This window comes from Dendroctonus ponderosae, unplaced genomic scaffold (genome assembly GCF_020466585.1).
Source record: "Dendroctonus ponderosae isolate FM_Combo_2020 unplaced genomic scaffold, Dpon_F_20191213v2 Dpon_F_20191213_9, whole genome shotgun sequence".
NCBI lineage: Eukaryota > Metazoa > Arthropoda > Insecta > Coleoptera > Curculionidae > Dendroctonus > Dendroctonus ponderosae.
Genome location: NW_026019116.1, coordinates 757,054 through 780,869, shown reverse-complemented (window position 1 = coordinate 780,869; position 23,816 = coordinate 757,054). Strand labels below are relative to the sequence as shown.

General features: G+C 36.5%; 1 protein-coding gene across 2 annotated transcripts; it reads left to right on the top strand.

Moving 5' to 3' along the window:
* The first annotated feature begins 420 nt into the window (after window positions 1-420).
* Window positions 421-23,229, top strand: LOC125502357. 2 transcript variants are annotated; one of them, XM_048669938.1, is made up of 12 exons: window positions 421-740; window positions 2,155-2,249; window positions 7,575-7,901; window positions 9,812-10,317; window positions 13,001-13,130; window positions 13,182-13,383; window positions 15,311-15,462; window positions 15,657-15,777; window positions 15,833-15,957; window positions 16,222-16,435; window positions 22,195-22,365; window positions 22,423-23,229. In XM_048669938.1, the coding sequence occupies exons 3-12, from the start codon at window positions 7,588-7,590 to the stop codon at window positions 23,212-23,214; spliced, it is 2,727 nt and encodes a 908-aa protein (XP_048525895.1). In that variant the 5' UTR covers window positions 421-740; window positions 2,155-2,249; window positions 7,575-7,587; the 3' UTR covers window positions 23,215-23,229. The 2 variants fall into 2 exon arrangements, with proteins under 2 accessions (XP_048525895.1, XP_048525894.1); XM_048669937.1 differs by lacking the exon at window positions 2,155-2,249.
* The last annotated feature ends 587 nt before the right edge of the window (window positions 23,230-23,816 follow it).

Sequence of the window (23,816 nt, the reverse complement as noted above, 5' to 3'; positions counted from 1 at the left end):
AGAACGGATTTTCAAAAACTCGGTTACCAAAACTATTTAGGAATTAATTTATTTAAACATTGATTAACATTAAACAGACATTTTTAAACTATACGTCATTCACCGGGGCCAGAGCTGTCACGATCCTCGCATGCCAAAAATCTGGGTCACCGCAAGACGCGAGGCGTAGAGAGTACCACACGACGTCACGCAATATCTTACCTTATATTCATTGTATCACACTAAAATGGGCAAATTTAAATAACTACTCAATGTTTTTGCGCTGTCATATGATCAGTGCTTTTGATGTTGGATGATCGGGAATAATAATACAGAGATATTGGACGGCCAATAATATTTCCTTTTTTTTATTTTAAATAATCCTGGAACGTACTCGAGAGATCCGACAAGATCCGACTGTCAAAAGTCAGTGTCTGTCAGTTGTCTTCATCTATGTGTCAAACCACGTTAAATGGGCTCGGTGTTATGGTGTTTGTGCTTTTTGTGTGTAGTGTTTGTTCGTGTTAAATTAGTTATTGCATCTGTTTGCATCAAATTAAAGATACCTTAACAATGATGGATTGAACATTGCTAGTAACGAGTGTAATAACATTGAGACTGGGAATTCGCCCTGAACCTTATCGATTTCAGTGTTCGTATTCAGTGCGCAACGCATCAGCCATACTTGACAATCAATGTGTTATTTTTAGGCGTTCCTGAAACAGTTTTGTGCTGTTTAATAGGGATTTTCGCCTCATTTAGTAAGTATTTGTCGTATAATTACTAGTTTTAGCTATAATTCTCTCAATACGCTTTACTAGGAAGAATTATTGTCTCGTGCTCCTCGAAATGCCACTTTACAACTCTGGATTCTCTTGGAATGAGCAGGAGATTAACAATAACAAGCGTTTATTAAGTGCACTCCACATTTCGATTTGTCGTTTTTGTTCATCATGATTATTCAGGTTCTTTCTTTCGTTCTGACTTTCAGATGAAATCATATTTCCAGCTCATTTTCTGCTAAAGCAAAATCATTCTGCTTCCAATAATTTTTTTCAGGAAATAATTCGATATATAATTAGGGTCGAGTGGGGTAAAAGTAAATGATTTTGACAATCATTATCTTTTTTCGGCCTACAAATTTTTTGTTGCAGTGATTGATAAAGCTACTTTACATTGTAGTGAGTTAAAATCACAGAAACAAAAAATCAATTTTGGAAAATAAATATTTAGAAGAAGTTGTTATTGTTTACATTTACCCAATAAGTTTGGGGTTATTGTAAACGCCTAAAACTTCAACCCCATAAGCATTATAAAATAAAAGTAACGAGGTAAATGTAAACATTTAATATTTTGTTTAATGCTTGTAACATGCCTACTAAGTATTACAAATTTAGGTTCCTGTTTACATTTACCCCAAAAGAATTAAAAACAATCCAGGAAATTTTATTCAAACCCAGGAACTTGAAAACTACTTAGAAACTCGTGAATTAAACCCTTCATAAAAGAATAATATAAATTTAAATACCTAATAAATAAACATTAATTTTTTGACACTGGAACTACGTTTTGAAAGTTTTAATAAATTATTTCTCCATTCATTTTAACTGTGGGAAATGGCACAACCTTTAGTATCTGCTTTTTAGCGATACAAGTAATTGCAAGCAAGTTTTGTTGAACTTACTTACTAACATTACTTGCCTGAACGGCAAAACTTTTCTTTGTATTGTCTATCGATTTTAGTCATATAAAATAGTCATGAAAAATAGCAATATAAAATTTTCTAACCGTACCAACTTTATCCATCGATTTCGTATGGGTCGGTCTTTTGGAAGCCGGAAAAATGAACATTTTTACGATCATTATAATTTTTCATTCAGTAGCCCAACACATAACCATTATTCTATAACATTTAAATACAAATAACAAGTTTTAACACGGTTACTAATACGAAACGTGCTATTCGTTCACATCAAGTTTGAGGTTACCACGACATTTTCGTCGAAAATAAAGAAAACTGCTAATAATTACGTTATGATTTTAATGTAGAATCGTTACTAAGACACTCCTAAATGCAAATACATACGTTAGAATGCTTCTTTTTTCCACTGTTGAGATAATCAGCACGATTTGGAAACTTCGTATCTAACTCCAATGCATATTTACTTTGCTTAGATACAGTCCCTCAATCTGTCTAATTTGTGACGTCACCACTTATGGAGCTTATAGTCCGATCGTAGGTGATTCAGGAATGAAACAAAATGCAATAGGTATGTATTGCCACTTATTTTACCCATGCATAATTATTTATACTTGCACTTTGCGAGAAAGAAAAATTCCTATAAGTAACTCGCAGATATTCCCTTAGGAAACCTTTCAGGTTTAGTTTATTTAGGTTTAGTATTGGAATTGTTTAGTGATAATCCAATTTTCTCTTCTACAATGCTTTATCGCGGTTTTCGTTAAAAATAAAAATATGAATTTAAGATTCATTCATTCATTCAGAACAATTAACCTATCCCGACCCACAATCAACGCAGCTTCAAATTGAGGCTTATAATTCACAAGTTCAAAAGTCGAAACGGCCCCTTGTGGCTAAAATTGTAACTACAAGTTAACTAGTAATTTGACACTTGTTTTGTTGATGTTTTTGTCACATACCAATGAGACATAGAAACAGATCGAAAAGCGTGCCAATATTGTTTTACGTTATAGATGTCATTAACTCCAATAAATAAACAAGTCTCAACTGCCACTCGACAACAAGTAATTTGACGTTTCGCAGCTCCACCATCGGTAGTTTTGTCTATTTAACCGTTTTAAAGTTTACTATTCCATTGATGTATAACGTTCTGTGCAGTCTTGCAACGCTGCATAAAGTTTAGCGTAAATATGGAGATTTCCAAGTATGATTCTATGGACGATCCTCATTTTTTTTTCACTGAAACTGCTTTATTTTAAGTGTGCTTTAAGTAAAAAAATAACGCGAACCTCCTACAGACATAAAGTACATGAGCACCTTCTGTTCATCTTTTAAGCCTCTCAAGCACAAGATTTATTAGTAAAAAGCATATGTATGAGACAACAGCTCAAATTGAGTAATTACAACATTGGAAAACAGTGGAGGTCTCAACTCTAAATTTAGTAAAGTTAAATCCCAGAGTCATCAATAAGACATAATCATTCAGTCATCTATTAAAAGAAAAGAAAAGAGGAGCCTAAGGGTAGAGTAAAATCAAGTATAACTCATAAATCACAAAATTGAAACTATCCATTAATAATTTAAAGCAAAAGAAAAACTTCTCTCCCTCCCTTCCTCCTCTTCTCTTTAATAGAAGAAACGAAAAAAGTTAAAAAGAAAAGAAACAGAAAAAATTGGTGCTCACAAACATATCACACTCAGTAATTAAAGTCATCGTGTAGTCAACGCTATCAATTAATACATTAAGTACAGGAACCAACATAAAGTAAAATAAAATACGATAGCAAAGGACGAAGCGGTGTTGTTAAAAGCGCAATTAAAGATTTGACTAGTAAGCGTGTATAGTCGAGTGTTGATGCTCGAAACCAAACTGGTACGGTGGTATATGTTTTCGATAAGTTCTTGAAGTCGTTTAATTACACTGGTCTGCAAAAAAAGTCTCTCTGTTTTCATGCATGATAACATCATAATTAGTGCTCTAGGCACGGAATTTAACATACATATAAATTTAATGGCTATTTAATTAAAAATCGATATTATCAAAGTCATCATCATCATCATCATCATCATCATCATCATCATCAACCAGCCCCTAGAAAGTCCGCTGCTGGACATAGGCGTCTCTCATGGTCCTCCACCCATTTCTATCTCGGCCTGCATAGATCCAATTATTTGTGATGCTCTTCAGGTCATCGGTCCAACGTGTAGGTGGCCTTCCTCTGTTTCGCTTATCGGTGCAAGGCCCCCATTCCAACAGCCTCTTTGTCCACCTGTCGTCGCCCATTCTGGCCACGTGTCCTGCCCAATTCCACTTTAATGTAGTTATTTGCGCGATTATCTCTTTCACGCCGGTTCTTCGCCGCAGGTCCTGGTTTGTGACGGGGTCTCTCAAACTCAATCCAATTATTGACCTTTCCATCTTGCGTTGTACTGCTTTGAGTTTTTTGCGGATGTCATATTTAAAGCTGGGTTCTCATGACTCCGGAATGCGAAATGCGGAAAACCTTCCGACCAATCAGAAGTTTGCCGGATACGTTCGCTCCACCCATCCGCAGAAGTTCCCAAAGTTTAATATATTCCGCATGCCGTGCGGAAGAAGGTGAAAACCTAGGTTGTCTCCAGTGATGCTCCAGTGAAAGGTTATATTCAGCGGTGTCTATTTGACCATCTTTAATTTTGATGTCTTTGTTTCTTTTTTTTTTTTGGAACGTACAAAGCAAAAGCAGATTCAACTTTTGTTTTCGAACGTTCATTTCATGCGCCTCAAAATACTGGGAGGAAAAAATGTAGAAAAAACGGTTGTATCTTGTCTCGCTGCCCGAAAGATATGCCAACACTATTGACGGAATCCGGATACATGTGAACTGCGTTAATTTTTCCTCGCGTAGTAATAGTAGTAGGCTGCGCGCACACTTTCCGCACTCCGCATAGCATTCCCGACCCATGAGAACCAAGCTTAAGGTGAGTGTTTCTGCGCCGTATGTGAGCACTGGCAGAACGCATTGGTCGAAAACTTTTCGTTTCTGGCAGGTGGAGAGTTTCCTCATGAAGACTTGTTTTAACTTTCCATTAGCCGCCCATCCTAGGCCGATCCTTCTGTGCAGGTCGCATGTTTGATTGTCTATAGATTTTCTTACTTCGTGGCCCAGGTACATATATTTTTCGACCCATTCGATTTCGGTGTTATCGATGTTTATACTTTCGCTCACGACGAGATTTGTCATGATTTTCGGCGACGTTTTTGACGTTTTTCAGTTCATTTTCAGACCAACCCCGGAGCATGTCTCCTCCACTTCGTCTAGCATTTGTCTCGCCTCTCTAAAGTCGTCAGTTGTCAGGACTGTGTCGTCATCGAATCAGGTGGTGGCTAAGGTTCCGGCCATCTATGTTTATTCCCTTTGTGTCCCAGTCAACTTTTTTGAAGACATGTTTATGAAAAAATACAGAATTTTCTCACGTCTTTTATTACAGATGCCTAAATAGTGTTTTTATTTCGAAATAAGAACGAATTATTTATCAGAAAGTAACCAGAAAGAAGAAAGAACCTAGAAATGAGTATGTTAATAAATTGTGTAATAATAGTAAGATAATACAATATGTAAAAATTCGCTCTGTTAATTTTTGAGTCAGATGGACTTTGTACGGATGGAGCTTCAAATCCAATTGCAAAATGCGTGAGCCGTAAGACAAGCCCAAATGTTGAGCACGTCGGGGAATCGACGAATTCGGGTCTTCCTCCACACTTTGAGCAACAAAATCATCAAATTTTCAAAGACTGTCGCGCATAAATTGTGCGGTATTTCAGAGATACAGCGTTGAATTTCATCTGTTCTGGCTTCAATCGTTGTTGGTTTGTTCACATAAACTTGTGACTTTAAAAAAACCCCAAAGAAAAAAGTCCAAAGGCGTTACATCGCATGACCTGGGCGGCCAATGCCGATCTCCAAAACGAGAAATAAACCAGGAAGTGACTCCTGCAGTAATTCAGCAATTTCTCTGGCTGTATGGCATGTTGCACCGTCCTGTTAAAACCACATGCGGTTTATTAAAATTTCGGCACAAAAAAGCTAGTTAACATTTTACGATTTTGAACACCACTCACGGTTAATGGTTGACCAACTGCATGTTCGAAGAAAAATAGTCCGAAGAAGCCTCCAGCCCACAATGCACACCAAACAGTGACTTTTTTTGGATGCATGTTTTTGTTTCTGAACGATTACTCGTTGATTTTCGAAACCCCAAATGCGACAATTTTGTTGATTAACGAARTCATCAAGATTAAAATGGGCCTCATCACTAAAGATGATCGTTGAAAAATCACCCTCCAATTGTCGTTGTTCCATAATCCAAAAAATGGTCTTCCGGCTTTAGCTCAATCAATTCAACTTTGTACGCATGAAAGTTCAAATATTTTCTTAAAATTCTATGCATAGTGGTTGGGCTTTCCTCAACATTAGCACGTACTCTTATCGCTCCGTTTTACTTAACCTCCTGCTGTCTACCAACAAACGGCCTTTTTTTAATGTCAAATCATGACACGACAAATGGCGCGCAATTCAAAACCGTCGTTCTTACTGGAACACCTTTTAGAAAAAAATCGAAAAGTGTGCAAGTATTTTTTTTTGTTATAAATGTCATCAACTACAATAAATAATCAAGTTTGACGTTTCGCAGCGCCACCATCGGTTGTTGAACTTGCAAATAGTTTAGTCTGTCAACAGGACAATTTAAGATTTTGAAAGGACGAAATCGAGGTTAGGTGTTATTAAATTCACGAAACAATACCAACAGTTGGCCAAAAACTGCGTGTTGCATTAGTATAAACAACAAATGTTTTCTTTGTCATTTCCTGGGGATTTTTTGGCCATTTTTTGCTCATTTCATATCTAATTAAAAATGATAATGATTCTCTTAGTGAAAATGGGCATGTTCTACATAATTCTTGGCCAATTTTAGAAAAACATTTTTCTCGAATAAATTCTGGTCATGCACTAGTTTGTTAACGAATTAAAATGTCTACTAGGGTTGGCACTAGAGGTTCTTGAGATTCTTCTGACTTTTTCTTTGTGGCCAAGTTTTCACTTTGAATGGTTTGTTTGTCTCTCGCGCGACCGTCCCACTCACATAAACAACAGCAAAATCTGGTGTATGCTCCTTGCAATCCAGTAAGTATAGCGACAACTTTTAAGTCAGCAGAAATGTTCCATAGGTATTGAGAATATTTTATTTTTATGTTTGTTGCATGTGCTAGAGACACTGATGGGTACTTATTTCCGTTGTGAAGGAAAACGGCTTATATAAAAAGTCCATTTATCAGAATTTTTTCTTCTTTGGTGCACGTTCACCTGAAGAAACCCATTGTTTTGATTGCACTTTGGTCTCAAAACTAAAAGTAACTCCTAAAAACTTCTTAAATCTACTTGTCTTGTGCGAAAATATGAGACTCGTACTTTTATCCAACAAATTCCACTGTTTCAATCTCGATCCGAGTAACCGTGCCTTAGATTTTGATAGCCCCAAGTCTCTAACGAGATCATTTAATTCAGGTTGTTGAAAATAGGTTCTTTTGATGGGCTTGAAGGAATCCGGAGAAAGTGGATGATGGTGGAGATGTACAGGTAGAATTGAAACTCGATTGAGGCTGTAGGCCAGAAGTATTTTTATTTTCCATTTTCTCGCTATTTTTTGGAGGCACTGGAGGTAAACTGCCACTGCCAAACAAAATTTTGTTTTCTTTTTTTTCGAGAATCCTTGTGTTGATGTTATGCAGAAAGAACAGGATTTTTGGCATAGGGATTAATAAGACTTGCTTCCACGTTGTATTATATTAATTAGGTAGTTTATATTTGTTTACTGCAGAAGTAATTTATACTAATAAATATTTTTTTTGCAGATTTAGTTAAGAAATGAACCAGGAAATCGACTGGTTTCATCGTTCTCGACAATGGACAATTAGCCAGAACAGGGTAGCTATGGGGCCATTTACCAATGACTATAGAAGGGGATTTAGAGGCCGAGATGACTGTAACACCTACGGCGGCAAAGGAAACAATCAGTTCAATCAGGGTCATAGAAACAATAACCGGCATTCACAACAGCAGACAGCAAACAGTTACAGCTCAGGACCATATCCAGATCTTACGAGTTACGGTTCAGTTAGGCCCATATCCGGATTTTCGGGTTCAGCGAAGCCAACAGGAGCACAGGGATATATTGCAAAGTAAGACTAATTTTTAGGTACAGGGCGTGAAAATGCACTGGACTATACAGGGTGTCCAAGATCAGAATGCATTGCATGGGGATCCCCGAAATCGGTTAAATTCGGAAAAAGTTGCGCAATCAGAGGGCCCATGACATGGCATTTTTTGATGTATTTTTTATTTCTTGATATATTTGAATATTTAGGAAAAAAGCGGCTTTTCGTATTTTCCTTGCACCTTTTGGAGCGGTACAAGATAGTGTCGATGAGAATTATTCCAACGTTTCGATACTTTAAAACCATCATCAGCTTTTGTTTTTCATATGGACCCAAAAAGTACCTACATCGCGGATTGGGTAGCAGTTTTAATAGCGAATTCAACGATGTGAAACATATTATGGTTTGTGTTCGCATTGGGTGAATCAAGTGCAGGTTTTGCGGTCGCTAATTTCAGGCTAAACCCAGCTGATGAGAGCTAATAGGCTCGAAACCGGTCCTGGGGGTGCCTGAGGTTGGGAAACCTCGAAATTTGCACTAGCTTACTGATTTCTTATTCGGATCATTAATGTCGACGAAATCCTTGTATTTACAACAAATAGTAATATTTCTTCCGGTTCTTGCGTCTAAAAATCAGTTTTTTAGAAATTATACTCATTTTTATTAGTAAACGATAACAAAATTGCTACTTGTGAGTTCTAACATCAGTCAATAAGTATTTAATACACATCAGGAATTACCATATAAATTTTGGAGACGATTTTTTTTTTAATATTGAGACCTTTTATTTACCACCACACTTTAACCACAAAACGTTACATTAACTTATTGGAAAATCAGTTAGAAAAAAGTTTAAATATTTTGCCACTAGAAAATGTACTAAATTGCTGGTAGACAAGTTCTGAAGCACCTGTCTCAACAGTTTCCAGGAAGATCAATCGGAACTCACCTAAACATTAAACTTACATTAAAAACCAAGTTTACATTCAATATTTCGACACTGAAGATCAACTTTTGAGGGCACCGATGCGTTTAATTCCATAACCGCAGATCAGGGTTGTAGATTCAACTGTGTGAAGAGCGTTGTGTTTAGAAAATTATTGTTATCTTTTTGAACAATTATTATGAACATTTTTGTTTTTTTTTTCTGGTTTTAGTAAGTTCATTTTATTTAAATTACTATTGTTGTACTTACATCTTTTTATTTAATTGAAAGGTTTTATTCTTGTTTTGTAAATGACACGTACTCCTTAAGTGGAACCTAGACTGTCTTCTTTCAGGATATTTGTTGTACATGTAAATTAGGGATAATTTTTGAAAATATGTTTTATTGATGAAATAGCCTAATTGATAAAATCTTATACATCATTGCATTCGCTATTAAAGAGCTACCTAATATGTAATGTACTTTTTCGGTCCATATGATAATCAAAAGTTGATGATGGTTTCTAAGAAAGGAAACGTTGGAATACATCTTTATCGATTCTATCTTGTAGAGCTCGAAAAGGTGTCATAAGAAAGTAATTTTTGTTTTTTGAAATGTTCTGCAATAACTTCAAAAATGATCACGAACGAATATCCGAAAAAACACTTTTTTGTAAATATCTCATAAATTAAAAGAGATACTTCTTTTTTGAAAACGCCATGTAAAGGGTGCTTTTTCTTTCTTCTTCTTTCTCAGTAAGGCAAATCTTTCCTGAAGTAATCATTGAGGCCCCGCAAGGTTGTTTTCCTTGGTAATTTCATATTCCGAATCATTTTGTTTTGTTCTACTGAAGTAGCCGTCTACGAGAATGTACTAAACGATAGTAAATTTCGCTTGCGATAGTGGCGCCATTGGGCGGTGAGGCTAAGTACTTATCAGACGGCCCTCGTACTTAAATTAAATTTTCGTAAATATTTTTTGAAATATATGCTCTCTTCTTTCTTTTCAGTAACTTCAGTCGGGAGCCATCTGCTTCATCTACGCCTATTCTTCCGGCAGCTTCTGCTTTTGCATCAGTCGGCCACGGTCCTGCACCTCTACCTCCAATTGCCAATCTAGACATTCACACTTCGCATCAGCTTTCACGCGGATTTCCATTAGATGCACGGGTTCCGCCTCCACCTATTGGTCAATTGGATCTAGCCAGACCGCCACCAGCTGTCTCTGGATGGTACCAAAATGGAATTGAGTATCCAGGAGCGCCCTTTTTGCCTCCTCAGCCTGCATTGAGTTCGCGTGGTGCATCACTATCCAGACCAACAGATTCGCAACAAATACTCAATGAACGAAGTCATCGTTGGCCAAACAATAAGCACATCTCTCCGGCTCTGGACGTTAAAAGTACTGTGTCGGACCGATCGGTAGCGTCCAGATCGGAATCGATTCCTGCATCAATTAGCAGTGTGAAGGAGGAGGTCGACGACGATGACGACGTCATCTGCGTTACGGATTTGAGTAAGTTCTTTTACGCTAATTAATTGCTATGAGAGTAGGCATGTTGTCTGTCCGTCTCTCAATGTTTTCCCCGTTATTGATCTTAATGTCTTCATTTATGTTCTGAGTTTTCGATTTGTGTCTGCTGTTTCAGCTCTGGTTTCTATTGAATTTGTTAGTATTGACCTTACACGTGACTTATGGCCGTATGTACCGTCAAGCCCCTTAATCGCGATTAACTAGGCCCGTTTAAGAACTAATCTGGTTTAAGAACCCAGTTGCTATGCACCGTTGAAATGCAGCGGTGCATAGCACTGGGTTGAGTTGCATATCAACTGGTTGAACTGTATAGGGATATGGCAACCGTGAAAAATCTAAGAATTATGTTCGGTAATTGCCAAAATTTAAGGCTACCAGAACAGAACAATTTGTTTCTGACTAAAATTTTTCAACTAAATTTTCAACTAATTTTTCAACTAAAAAAAGTTGAATAATGTATGTTGCGAGTTGTTATTGTTATACTTGTACGTAGTTAAAAACCGTGGTTTTATGGAAAAAGGAAAGTAGCCTCATTGCTGAAATATCTAAATTTGTTATTGAAGCCAAGCGGCAGAACTTCCTTGCATATTAAATTACAAGCGTGGAAGAAAATGAAAGCTATTTTAATTCCAATTCATAGAGTTCGTAGTATAGAGACTGGAGCGTCCTGAAACGATGTTATAGAAGTAAACATACTCTGACTTGACTTGAATTAATATTCAGTTGTATAAGTTCTCATAGTGACCAAGCAAAACACTATTACTAAATTCGCCGTTTTCTAATCTAGCCTTCAATCTGCAACTATTCAAAATTGTTGAATCGTGTTTAGTGTAAAGCCAATGCAAGTGTCCATAATTTTCAACGCGTTAAGTATTTATTGAAAATTCGTCTTTCGATTTCCACATACTTTATTTTACACTTCACAAAGTATAGCACGCTCCAATAACTCTTTCTTTTTATTAATCATTATTTCTAAAAGATTAATATCAACTAAAACTATTTTGTCTTCCAAGTTAATTCTCCAACTTGCTAGGATAAAAGCAAAACCCTCAATTCCAAAGGTTATGTTATGTATTTAAACTTGTTTAAGAACTTAATCCTCGGACGTAGTCGGATTAATGTTAAACGCGTTTAAGGTCAAAACAGTCGACGGTGCATACCGTTTACGATTTTTAGTCCGGTTTAACGCTTAATCGCGATTAAAGTATGTCGGTGCATACGGGCATTATACACTGATGGACAAAATTATCACACCATCTACAGGGTGTTTGGTAAATAGATGCATTCCTTGCAGGGGGTGATAGTGCAAGTAATTTTGGATATATTTCGTTAATAGAGCAGGTTCCGAAAACCATTAGTTTCCGATCTACAGGGTGTTAAAGTTTTAATAACGAAAAAGTTATTTATTAATATTTCGGAAACCGCTTTTAATATTATAATGAAATTTGACAGGCTTAGGCAACTAAGAAAAATACAGGTTTTGTGATGAAAATGTTGTTTCTATCTTTTCCAGTGGTGTGGGTACAGGCACGTCTGTAGATAATTTTAAACAGAAAAATGTTACGCCACTGATTTTTCTAAAATTAAATAACGTACGTACTCAAAATTTATTTATTAAAGAGTTTTAGATAATGTTTAGTGAAAACAAAAAGTTACTTAAGCAGATTAACAGAGATTTAAATGATTATCTCAACAAATACTTAAACGCATCTAAATTTATTTTATAAATTAAAAAAAATATTTTTCCCTCACTCAAATTTTTTGTGCTAGATGTAAAGTAGCTTACTTTCAATAATCTGGACGTCAGGAGCCGGAAGAACAGTAATAATCTGACTAATGTTAATGACAGATTCGTCACCTTCTCGAGCACTTAAGAGTTTATAAATGTTTCCAACACAATTGAGATACACGTATGTTGCGTGCCCTTTACCCCCTCCAAACCGGGCCAGAACAAAGGGTTTTTCTTTAATCAGATTACCAGAGTCGCTTTCCCCACTTCGTTCTTCTTGCAGGCCGACTCCCCAGATTCTTGCACACTGTAATGACTATCTTCCGATGATGTTGATTCAATTGAAACTGACCTGGCAATTTTCTTCTTTGATTGCTTAGATTTTTGTCCTTTCTCGTTCCTTCCTTTTTCAAATTGAGAAATTTTTTTCTCAGTCCTTTCCTCAAAATATTCTAACATTTGCTGAGATATGGCAATTGATGCGGTTTCATTTCTCAAAGAGGTAATTACAATTGGCCACCGGAATCTTGTGATTTAACACATTTAGACTTTTTTCTTTGGGGTCACGTAAAAGATGGTTTATGTCAATGCTCCACAATCGATTCAAGACCTTAAAGATGGAATTTGTGAAGTTATCGAGGACATACGCCGCAAATGTGTGAATTGGTCATGAGAAGGATTGACGCTGCAAGCGTAGCCATGGCGGCTATTTCGCTGATATCGTTTTCAAATGTTAATGGCATACAGTCCTCTTTACAATGAAATATCTTAAAAAAATACTCGGTTTTTGATATAAAAATGAAACTTCTTATCGGAAAACCCTTTATTAAATTGGCGAACAGCAGTAATGGATTTCTACACTTAATATTGTGTTATTTAATTATTAATTAATCATCAGAAATAGTACGATCAATACTAAGTTCCAAGTGTTTTCAGATGCAAAGTCCAAGTCACCACCACTGGATACATTTATTCGGTTTTTGGACGCAAACTACAGTGGTCTATTCCAAATCATAAATCGAGTGTCTGGAAACGACTGGTTGCCGACTATGGAAACATTTCTTCAGTAAGTATTACTTGTCGACAATTGAACTCTGTTGAAATGCAGCTTTTAAAGGAATTTGGAGGATGAGCTTTTTCAAATCGATGACAAAATTAGACTATGGATGCACTTGAATATGGTAATGATATCAGCCACACAGGGGATCAGCTTTGTGAATATAGAACTAGACAACTATCTGGATTTGATGGAGCGGTTTTTTGAAATTTACTTCAATTTGATGAAGCAAATATTCCAGCAGGCATGGAAGTTGCGACAGGTACTGTAAACTTTTGCAATGTTTTTTTTTTAATAAGACCAATTTGGGGACATGGTGGCAGTATTTTCAAATCAATTCCATAATAAGATTTTTTGAAATGATGTTTAGTTATATTCACAGTTTTGAACTGCAACTGTCTCCATTCAAATGCCCAGCGTTATTTTATTCCTCCTGTTACGATAATTCTAATATAAAATGAGCTTTGCCTGAGATCGCGTCAGATGTAGATCTGCAAATCAGTTTGTATTCAATATATCAACAAATATCTTGATATACAAGGTATCAAATCGAAAACCAAATTGTCTAGGTTCCCGCAAACTCCTTTAAAATCAAGTTCAATTTTGCACATTGGACTCGTATACTCAAGCGGTATTTGCAAAACTCTAATGCCGGTTTTACAATACAATTTTTTGCGCAATTTTTTGGCCATACATTGAACAATTTACTGAAGGTTATTTTCTCTGGTAGTCATCGACTTTACACTTGAATATTGCTTCCTTTTGCACAACCGATAACAATCTAAAACCCTAAAAACTCCCGGACAAATACTTACAATTCCAAAATAATTTTGAACAATCTGACAATAGGAATTAGCAGCAACATCGGGAATCATGGAAATAAAAAACCGAAAATTAAATATTTACCGATGGATTTGCAGCCGAATGTCTCGCTTCACACTCTTGTTTGGTAACCTTCAATAAATTGGCCAACAAATTGAGAAAAAGTTGTAATGTTAAGCGGACATAAGACTGATTATCTTTATTAGAAAACTGCAATTAATATATTACAAAAATGTCATGGCTTTCTACGACATTTGTAGTTAATGTCCGCAATTGTTAAATCAAAAGAAAACTTTTTACACAAAAACTATTAATGCTACAAAATTTTGAGCGAACCTTACTACTAATAAACCCAGAGTAAGTTTTATTAGAATCTTTTTTTCGTTCTCCTGATATTACAAGACAACATTTTTGAAAAACTGACCATCAACAACAAAGAATCCAAACATTTTTTCTTATTAAAAGTTAGCTCAGATCGTCTTCTTTATCATTTTGATCATGTGCTTATGAGACTATGTATTTATAATTACACCTAAGCCGCTTTCAACACGATTAGAGTGGTTTATAGTTGGTAGACTTCTTGTGTGTTTGTAATTGTATGAGTGTGATACAAATTCGAACGTATCAATGTATCAGCATTTCAATTAGTGATGGGAACTATCGACTAAAAACTCTATATAATATGACAACGCGTACCCCCGAAATTCCGTTTTCTTTCGTCTTGGGAGATCGCGGTGGTGTCTATTACTAAACATCCTGACAATGGATTGCATAATTTCACGCTGATGAGATCTATAGGTATAAATCTCATCAGTGCATGGAACATGTTACTAGAGAATAGACCGAACCTGTCGAAATGTGACTGCCTGTTGGGTGACCTTACGACTTACAAAAATGCCTAAAGAATTTCATAAATTATGAATTAACCTGCCTAAAATAAATCAACCTATTAACACTCGACCAGAAATAGATAAATTGTGTCCAACAGTCCGTTACACCATAGGATTTGCGGATAATTGAGTTTAGATCACTAAAATTATATTTATGTACGTTATCATGTCGTATTGGCATCGTGATAATAAACAGCTTAGGGTCAAGCAGTACACGGTGCATCTCGAATCGGAAAGATGCATTTTAAGTCGCTGCATTACTTTTTTATGAATAAAGTACACTACTAAATCAGTTCATAGCAACTAGAAACCTGTATCTTCAAAAGAATTTAATTTTGTAATAAATCCTACACTGCACTAGATAGCGCGCACTATTCAATAAATTAATTTACTCGAATTATTTTATTCGATAGTTGCAAACATTCATTTAGTAATTCGATAGTACTCATCACTAATTTCAATATGGGATTTTTCCAGGTGCCTGATTGCAAAGACATTGCCGTCAACTGCATTTTGGTATTAAGTCGCTGTTTTTGCAACCGTTACGATCGCATTTTAAATTGCTTTTTGGAACGTCAAATTCCAATGGACGTTAAAGGACTACCCCAAGTTTGGTTCCAGGTTTTATCGTAAGTATCTCACAGAAAGACATTTATATATTATTAGTTAAGACCTTTTGAATTTGATAAAGCTTTAATTATTTTTCATTTTAATTTTTATTTAAATGTTTGTTATCTGCATTGCATGTAGTATAATTAAATGTATTAATTAGATAATTTGAGAAGCGCCCATGCACCGTTGATTGAATGAATTTGTTTTGCAGATACTTACTCACAGTTCCAGTACATAATTTCCTAGAAGAAGATGGATATCGGATCTACTTAATTTGGCAGAAGTTTCGTGCGCTTTGCGAAACTACCCGATTGGTGCAAAAAATGGACAAGGTAGCATTAACTAACATTTTCAATCGTTACAATTCACAGTTTTGTTGTTCTATAGGTTGTAAATAGGCGACTAAGCGAGACGAGATCAATTAAAGGCAACTTCTATATCCAAGATATATTGAAGAAACAAGACGCAGACAAAGCTTATAATTGGTGGGACATGATACAGGACTATTTTAAGTAAGTTGATGTGTTATTGTCCAAATTTGCAAGTTGGTATCTAGGGGATTTTCCACAGTACCACTGATAAGTATACTGTTACTACTCTTAGCTTAATTACTCTCTCAATTCTTGAACAACGCTTAACATTTTTGATAATTACATGTATATTTTATTTTTGTTTCGGACGACTACTGGCAATTTCAGTTGATATAAAAACTGATTACACTTTTAAAACATCCTCCAACGTGCAATTACGAATATTAATTTATTTTCTGTTTTCAGATATATGGAAGGAAAGAAACGAACGGCTCTGGAGTCGTACAATTACAGCTACATGTACCCTGGCAATCCTGACTCTCCGAGCACTAGTTATATCGCCCCTGCAAGAATTTCGCACAACTTTAAACCTTTTTATGAATCCCTTTTTGCATGGTCACGCGACGATGAAATGGCTCGTTTATTCGATAGAGTGGAGACGGACTTTAACATTGCCGAGGTAAGAGAGGCTGTTTTCTTATGACTAAAAATATTTCTATTTTTTATTTGCATTATTTTAAAAATATGCATATAAGTTCACAGCCAATAGACGGTCCTTCATCTCAGCTTTTTTGACTTAGTACGTTTACGCCAATTTTTTTTTTGATTAAAATCTACAGTTTACAAATTTTTGCCAAGTTTTTGTATCATCGTTAAGGTAAATGTATCCAATATATATATGTATATACATATATTATACACCTGTTATGGACCACCCAAAGAAACTTTGTAAATTCTAAAGTTTCCCAGCAGTTTATATTGACAAGACAGTAGTTAACACTAGTACGTGTCTTAATAGGTCAAGCAATATAGATGAAAATAATATAGTCTGTACGCCATAACTTTAGTCGGACGTCATCAATCGTCTGTCGAGCGTTGTGGAGTGGTGGGGGACGCTGCTGGTTTAAGGGAAAAGTATACGCGCATTATAATTATTTGCAAAAAATTATGTCAGCATTTTTTTTTTGGTCTGAGGTATGTATGAACATAATCGACTTCCTCATGTTCATAGACCGCAGAATCAAAAGAGAATCAACGGAAGAGCCGCTGATATGCTCAAATAATGTTAATGGGCGTATACTTTTAACCTCAACCAGCAGCATCCGCCACCACTCGACTGCTTTTGTGCGCTGGGCCATTTTCACTCATATTCAAGACTATGTTTCACTCACTTAAGCGCAATTTATAGAAAAAAACAGAATATACGTTTTGTTGTTACTCATGTCTAGTTTCCAAATCCATATTTTAAATTTTAATCGGACAATCTCAGGAGCAAGCAGCACTCGGAACAAAAATCGCAAAAAAATTAAGATGGAAATTGTGCGAAACCTATTAATCCGACCTAGAGTACAGCTTTTGCACATATAAATGGCTTCCAGTGTGCAAAATTTGAGCTCTTAATATTTAAAAACGCTCAATTTTCCGAGTTTTTGCCGGTCGACCTAATTATCCGATCGACCTCTCATTCTCTTCGTAATTAAATTCGCTACAATTCAATCATTTATATCATTAAAATGGCTTCCACCGTTTCGATTTTACAAGCGTGAAACTAAAAAAAAAACCGGATTTTTTTGTTGAAAATTGTTTATAAAAAATTAACAAATAACACTTTGTTGTCCAAAACACACTGGGAATAAAGTACGTACTGCCCTGTACGTGATGGCGTAGATGGTTTTGTAATAGGATTTATATCAAGGACAATCCTTCTATTGCTTGCCCTATAAAGGCGCAGAAGGGCAGCGTCATTTTTAGCGTCCAGAAAGGTTTATGTATTTTAGCGCATGACATGAAGTTGATTTGTTCCAAATCGTGCCTGCACATTTTCAGGTACAAACCTGACATCCTGTTTTAAGCTTTTCTAGAACTTTCTTGATTAATTTGAAGTTTCCGTTTTTTAAAACAATTTTATTTCAAATTAATACAAATTTTACATGTAACCGACCGAATGACTTATGACTTACTATGACTGTGACTTATGTCTTTAGACTGAACTTTTTATAACTTAATTCTCGTAACGTAAAATCTTATTGACTGTCTCTAACGACTAAATGCTCGTTTCTGCTGTGGCTTCTTTTATACGAGAATCGTTTGATAAGTCAGTGACTATGAATTTCCGGCGCTACTTTCAACACTACTCCCGTCACCTGTCGTCTCTTAGTAGGCTGCTGTGCAATGTTGAGCATCCTACATCATTTGTTTCGTGTTTAACAGTCATTGAAGAGGAGATGACTTCGTCAATTTCGACGAAAATGGAAAAAAGTTAATTTCGAGTGCTGATCAAGCATTATTTTTTACGTATGGGGACTCTGCACTATCATTTCAATGGTGAAAACATGGTTTACTGAGTTTCGTTGTGGTCGTGCCAGCACAAAAGACGCAGAACGTTCAACTCGTCCAAAAGAGGTTGAGAAATGGTCGATTAAATCCATGGAACGATACTGGACGATCGGAGAATAAAAGTGCGTGAAGTCGCTGAGGCGTAGGCATCTCAACTCAGACGGTACATCACAACTTACATGAATATTCGGATATGAAAAAGTTATCCGCACGATTGCTAACAACCGACCATAAGGGGTCTCGTGTGACCATTTTAAACGAATGTTTAGCGATGTTCCGTCGCAATCCGAACGAGTTTTTGCAACGTTTCGTTACCGTTGACGAAACGTGGATCCATCACAACACACCAGATACTAAAGACCAATAAAAACAGTGGGTTTCTTTAGGTGAACGTGCACCAATTAAGGCCAAAATGGGTCTGCCGGCCAAAGTTTTTTTCGGATGCACGCGGTGTCATTCACATCGATTACCTTCAAAAGGGTAAAACGATCGCGCATATTCAGAGCTTTTGGCCAGATTCGATGTTGGCTTGGAGCTAAAACTGCCGCATTTGTTGAAAAAAAAACGGGCTGTTTCATCAGGACAATGCACGGGTGCACACGTGTGTAGTCGCCATGGCAAAAATCTATGAATTACTCTACGAAGTGCTACCCCACCCATCATATTCTCCAGATTTAGCCCTCTGCGACTATTTCCTGTTTCCAAACCTGAAGAAATGGCTGGGCGGTAAGAGATTTGGGTGCAATGAAGAGGTGATCATTGAAACAAACGCATATTTTGAGGATCTCGACAAATTATATCATTTGGAAGGGATAAGGAAATTGGAAAGACGCTGGACTAAGTGTACTGAGCTAAAAAGATAGAAACATTTTTTTCATTTAAAGTCACTGACTTATCAAACGATAACGTACTTAAATCATGCTCATCATAGCAGAAACGGTACTACGTTTTATTTTAAGAGACTAGGCGGCATAAGTGGCCATATAATCCTGGTCACATTTTTTTTGAATGGTGAGAATTTGGAGATATTTATTAAGAGATCAATTTACGTTATCTATAGTGATAGGAGGGTGTTTGAAAAGTCCGAGCAAAATCGTAGAGGCTACTACTGCTGCTTATCGAAGTTATTAGCAGTTAGTAGCATCTCTTGGAAGAACACACGCTAAGTTTCAGCCAGATCGGGTTATTCCTTTGTTTGGCGGTCGTTTGAACCGAAAAAGTCGAGATTTTATCAAAACATGGACGAAAAAGAATTTCGCGTGTTGATTAACACTACTTTGTGAAAGGAAAATCGCCTCATGACACTAAAGAGAAGATTGATGAATATTTTGGTGACTCTGCACCTTCAATTAGAACAGTTTCTAAGTTGTTTCAAATCATTGATGACAAGTGACGCTAAACGTGCTGGACGCTCTGTTTCAAATCATTGATCAAATCCATGATATGATGATGGATGACAGAAGAATGAAGGTGCGTGAGATTGCTGATGCTGTGGGCATATCGAATAAACGGGTACATAATATTTTACACCAACATTTGGACATGTAAAAGTTATCCTCAAGTTGATCCCGTTTGATCAAAATCCAAATCGTGTTAGGTGTTGCATGGACGGTTTACAGCTGTTGCAGCGGAATCCGTCGGACTTTAAACGTCGCTTCGTGACTGTGGATGAAACATGGATGCACCGCTACACTCATGAGACCAAAGAACAGTCCAAACAGTAGGTTGGTAAAGGGGAATCTGCACCAAAAACGGCAAAGACAGTTTCTTTGGCCGGGAATATTACGGTAACTGCCTTTTAGGATTTGGAAGGAGTAATATTCATTGGTTACGGAAAAGAGTAAAAGTATTACATGTTCATATTATTCATCGTTATTGAACCGTTTGCAAACCGAGCTGCAAGAGAAACGTCCACGATTAGCCAAGGAAAAAGTTCTTCTCCATCACGAGCTCACAACTCAGCAGTTGTGGCCGCAAAATTCAAGGAAGTAAGGTTCCAAGTCGTTCAGCATTCCCTATATTCTCCAGATTTGGCTGCCTCGGGCCATTACGTGTTCCACTGTCGACTACAGAAAGAACAAGCGGGAAAAAGATTTTCGTCCAACGAGAAGGTAATTGCAGAAACGAATGCCTATTTTACAGACTTGGACAAATCGTATTATTCGGACGGGATCAACAAACAACAGCATCGTTGGACGAACTGTATAAGTCTGTACTATCTGTAGTATCACTTTTTTAGCCTTAACTCAAAAACTACCAAACCAAATTGAGCTCAAACTTGTGGCGAAATGTGATTTAGACATCTTTTCTTTCACATACATTTTTTTCTCAAAAGTACGGATTTTCAGAGCGTAACAATGATTTCGATTTTAGGTTCACATGTAAAAATCGTAAATTTCTTAAACTTTAAACAATAAAACAACTGCAACAAACAGAAAACGACATCAACAAATTTATTAGGTTCGGCATTGATTTAGTTAACTAACTATACTCATAAGCTGCTCAACTGTGACCCGCTGAATCCATGCTTCTTGAATGGCTCTTCCAGCTGTTCGGTGCTGTACTGATGACAATCACCATAAACGTCACGCACCCCACAAGTTCTCGATAGGGTTTAAATCTGGCGATCGTGCAAGCCACTGTTGCTGGCAAGCATGCAAGCACTGCATAAAGGTCAGAGGCGGCTTGAAATCGTCGGAAATACGGCAAATGGTCTGTGAGCACTTGTTGGTATCTTAGGGAATTAATTCTTGCGTTCAAAAATTCTAAACTTGACTTGATGCTGATCGGCAAATCTCATAATGAAGATTAGGGGACTCTTCTAAAGACCCTCCAGACCGTTTCATGTGATACATTTGGGGCAAATTCTTTCCACAGCCGTCAGCTCACCAAAAAATTTTGACCTCGTCATTTAATACTTTTGCCTTTCTAGGCTCTAACAACGTGCAAATAACACGATAAAGCAAAAAAATCAGGTCAAAACATAATAAACTTTTTTAACAAGTGATCCAAGTCATAATTAAAATCAATGAGAAAATATCATTGCCATTTAAGCGAGTTCTCTTTTGGACTGTGGAAATTGTGGAAAAAACTGAAAATTCTAATAAAAGAGAAAACAGCATCAGTCGTCACATCTCCACAAATGTGGGAATTTTTGGAGAAAATGGCTTAGAAAAAAGATTTGAGCAATTGGAAAAAGGGAGGAAACGGAAGGAATAAGAGAATACAATTGCCAGGTCAGCTTCCATGGAATCTACGTTATCGGAAGATAGTCAGTACAGTGTGCACGAATCTGGGGAGTATGGTAAGAAGAATCAAGTGGGGAAAGCGACTCTGGTATTAACGAAATTTGTGACGTTAAAGAAGGAGACTTTGTTCTGGCCCGGATTGTACCGGCTAAAAGTAAAAGTGATGAGATTTAAGTCATGTGACCTGGATGTTTACAAACGTTTTAGTGCTCAAGAAGGTGACGAATCTGTGGTTAACTCCTGACGTCCAGATTATTGAAAGAAAGAAAGAAATTACTATAAGGGTAAATAAATTTAGTTGCGTTTAAGTATTCGTTGCGATACTAATTTTAAGCTGTTAATTTTAGAGTTATCTACTTAAGAAACCTTTTATTTTTACTAATTATTATCAAAAAATATTTAGTAAATAGGTAATTACCTAAAATCTCGCTTATTTATGAGCGTGTTAATTTCCTGTGATGTGCAAGTCATACGTAATATGTACTGAACAACCCTGATTTCTATGGTCTATGACTGGGTGGTCCACAACTGGAACTGGAAGAATGTTCATAATTGGTGTGTAGTACCAATAGAGATTTAGGCTAATTTACCTTAGGATCAGCTACCTTATTTGATTTCTTCGGTTTTTATTTAGCGAGAAATGAAGAACGGATACAAGTTTCCGGAAATTGACCTGACAGTGCGTCCAGACTATGTGGATCCGAATTTTGTGCCTCCAAAACCAAAACCTACTAATCATCGAGCTAGGCGAGCCTTGACTCAAAGACAAGTCACGTCAAACAAGATCAAGATGCTGCGAAGTTTGGTATGGTTGCTCTATTATGGTTTATGTTGCTTAATTATATCAAGTTGTCTTTTTTAGAGTACGATAGTGATTTCTGATTCAGATTCTGAAGATGACGATAATTTGCCGGCCTCTCATTCTAGCCGCTGTAATACATTGAACGGCGTAGTGCCACCCGTCGTCTTAGAGAAAAATGATCCAAAAGAAAAGTCCTCTGGATTAGCGGATGAACACAATTTAGAAAAAAATAAGTCCTATGAACAACCAACTCTTTTAAATAACAGTTCTACCCAGGAAACCTGTAACATATCAGATGAAAGTAGTCCTGGCTTTTTGGAAGAGCAGTCTGGTGCATTAATTGGCAGCCCCGTTGAAATTGATAAACAAGATGTAACTGCTCCTGGAAATAGCGCCGTGAATGATGGTATTTCCCACAAACCAAATGGGAACGTTTGCAATGAGCCGGACACTTGTGTGCACGAGGAAACATTATTAAATAGTACTTCAGATTTACCAAAACCCAGTTCAGTGGAAGTTAATAGTTTGGAGGATCACTTATCAACTAAGCAAGACACTTCTGACCAGAAGATCAATTCAAATGAGATTAAATCCAGCCAGTCAGRTGTAAACATTCTCTGTGTTTCGGAAGTGCAGATGGAGACTTCAATGGACTGTAATGTAAACGAATCGAACGATAAMGTTGCAATTAGGAGTGATTCCTGTGATWTGGAAACAAGYAGCAAGAACGCTCTGGATACAGTCGCAACCAATGATCCARGTGAGTGTCGTAGTCAATTTTTCGTTTTTGAAAATTTTGAGGCAGTATTAGAGGGAAATCATTGCMTTGGGGAACTGTTCTGTCTTGTGTAAAATCGGATGGCATTCAAAGGCTCCCTCCCTTAAGGTAATGTCACTGTCATCTAATTCTTCAGCTGCCGCCAATAATATATTATTTTATTTTGTCGATTCAATGTACAGGGTTATTGATTGAACTTTGGCCAGCCCGCTTTAACATCCAATTTGAAATTTAGAGAAAAATGTTGCATACAAAAGTTGTCAATATTAACGTCTAGTTTATTTTAAGATAATACCAATTGATACAGGGTGTCTCCTGTTCAAATGACAGAGCAAACTTACTTTTTTTAAATGAGATGCGTAAATTTCTTGGCCTATGCGATATAAATTGGTTTATTTCAACTGTTTTTGAGGTAATAACCAATATTGATTGAACTTTGGCCTTCCCGTTTATGCATCTAATTTGAAATTTAGAGCATTGATTTTTTATCAAGTGGCAGACCAAATTTACACTCGTTTCATATTTTCGTTGCTTCGGTTACCAATAGTAACAACTCCGAATTGTCAAATAGAATAGACATAATTTTATTAATTGAAGTGACTAGCGAAACAAAGTTGTGCTTTTTTTGCAAAGTCAGATAATTATGTCTTACACCCAGATAAAAACTTGGTCTTTA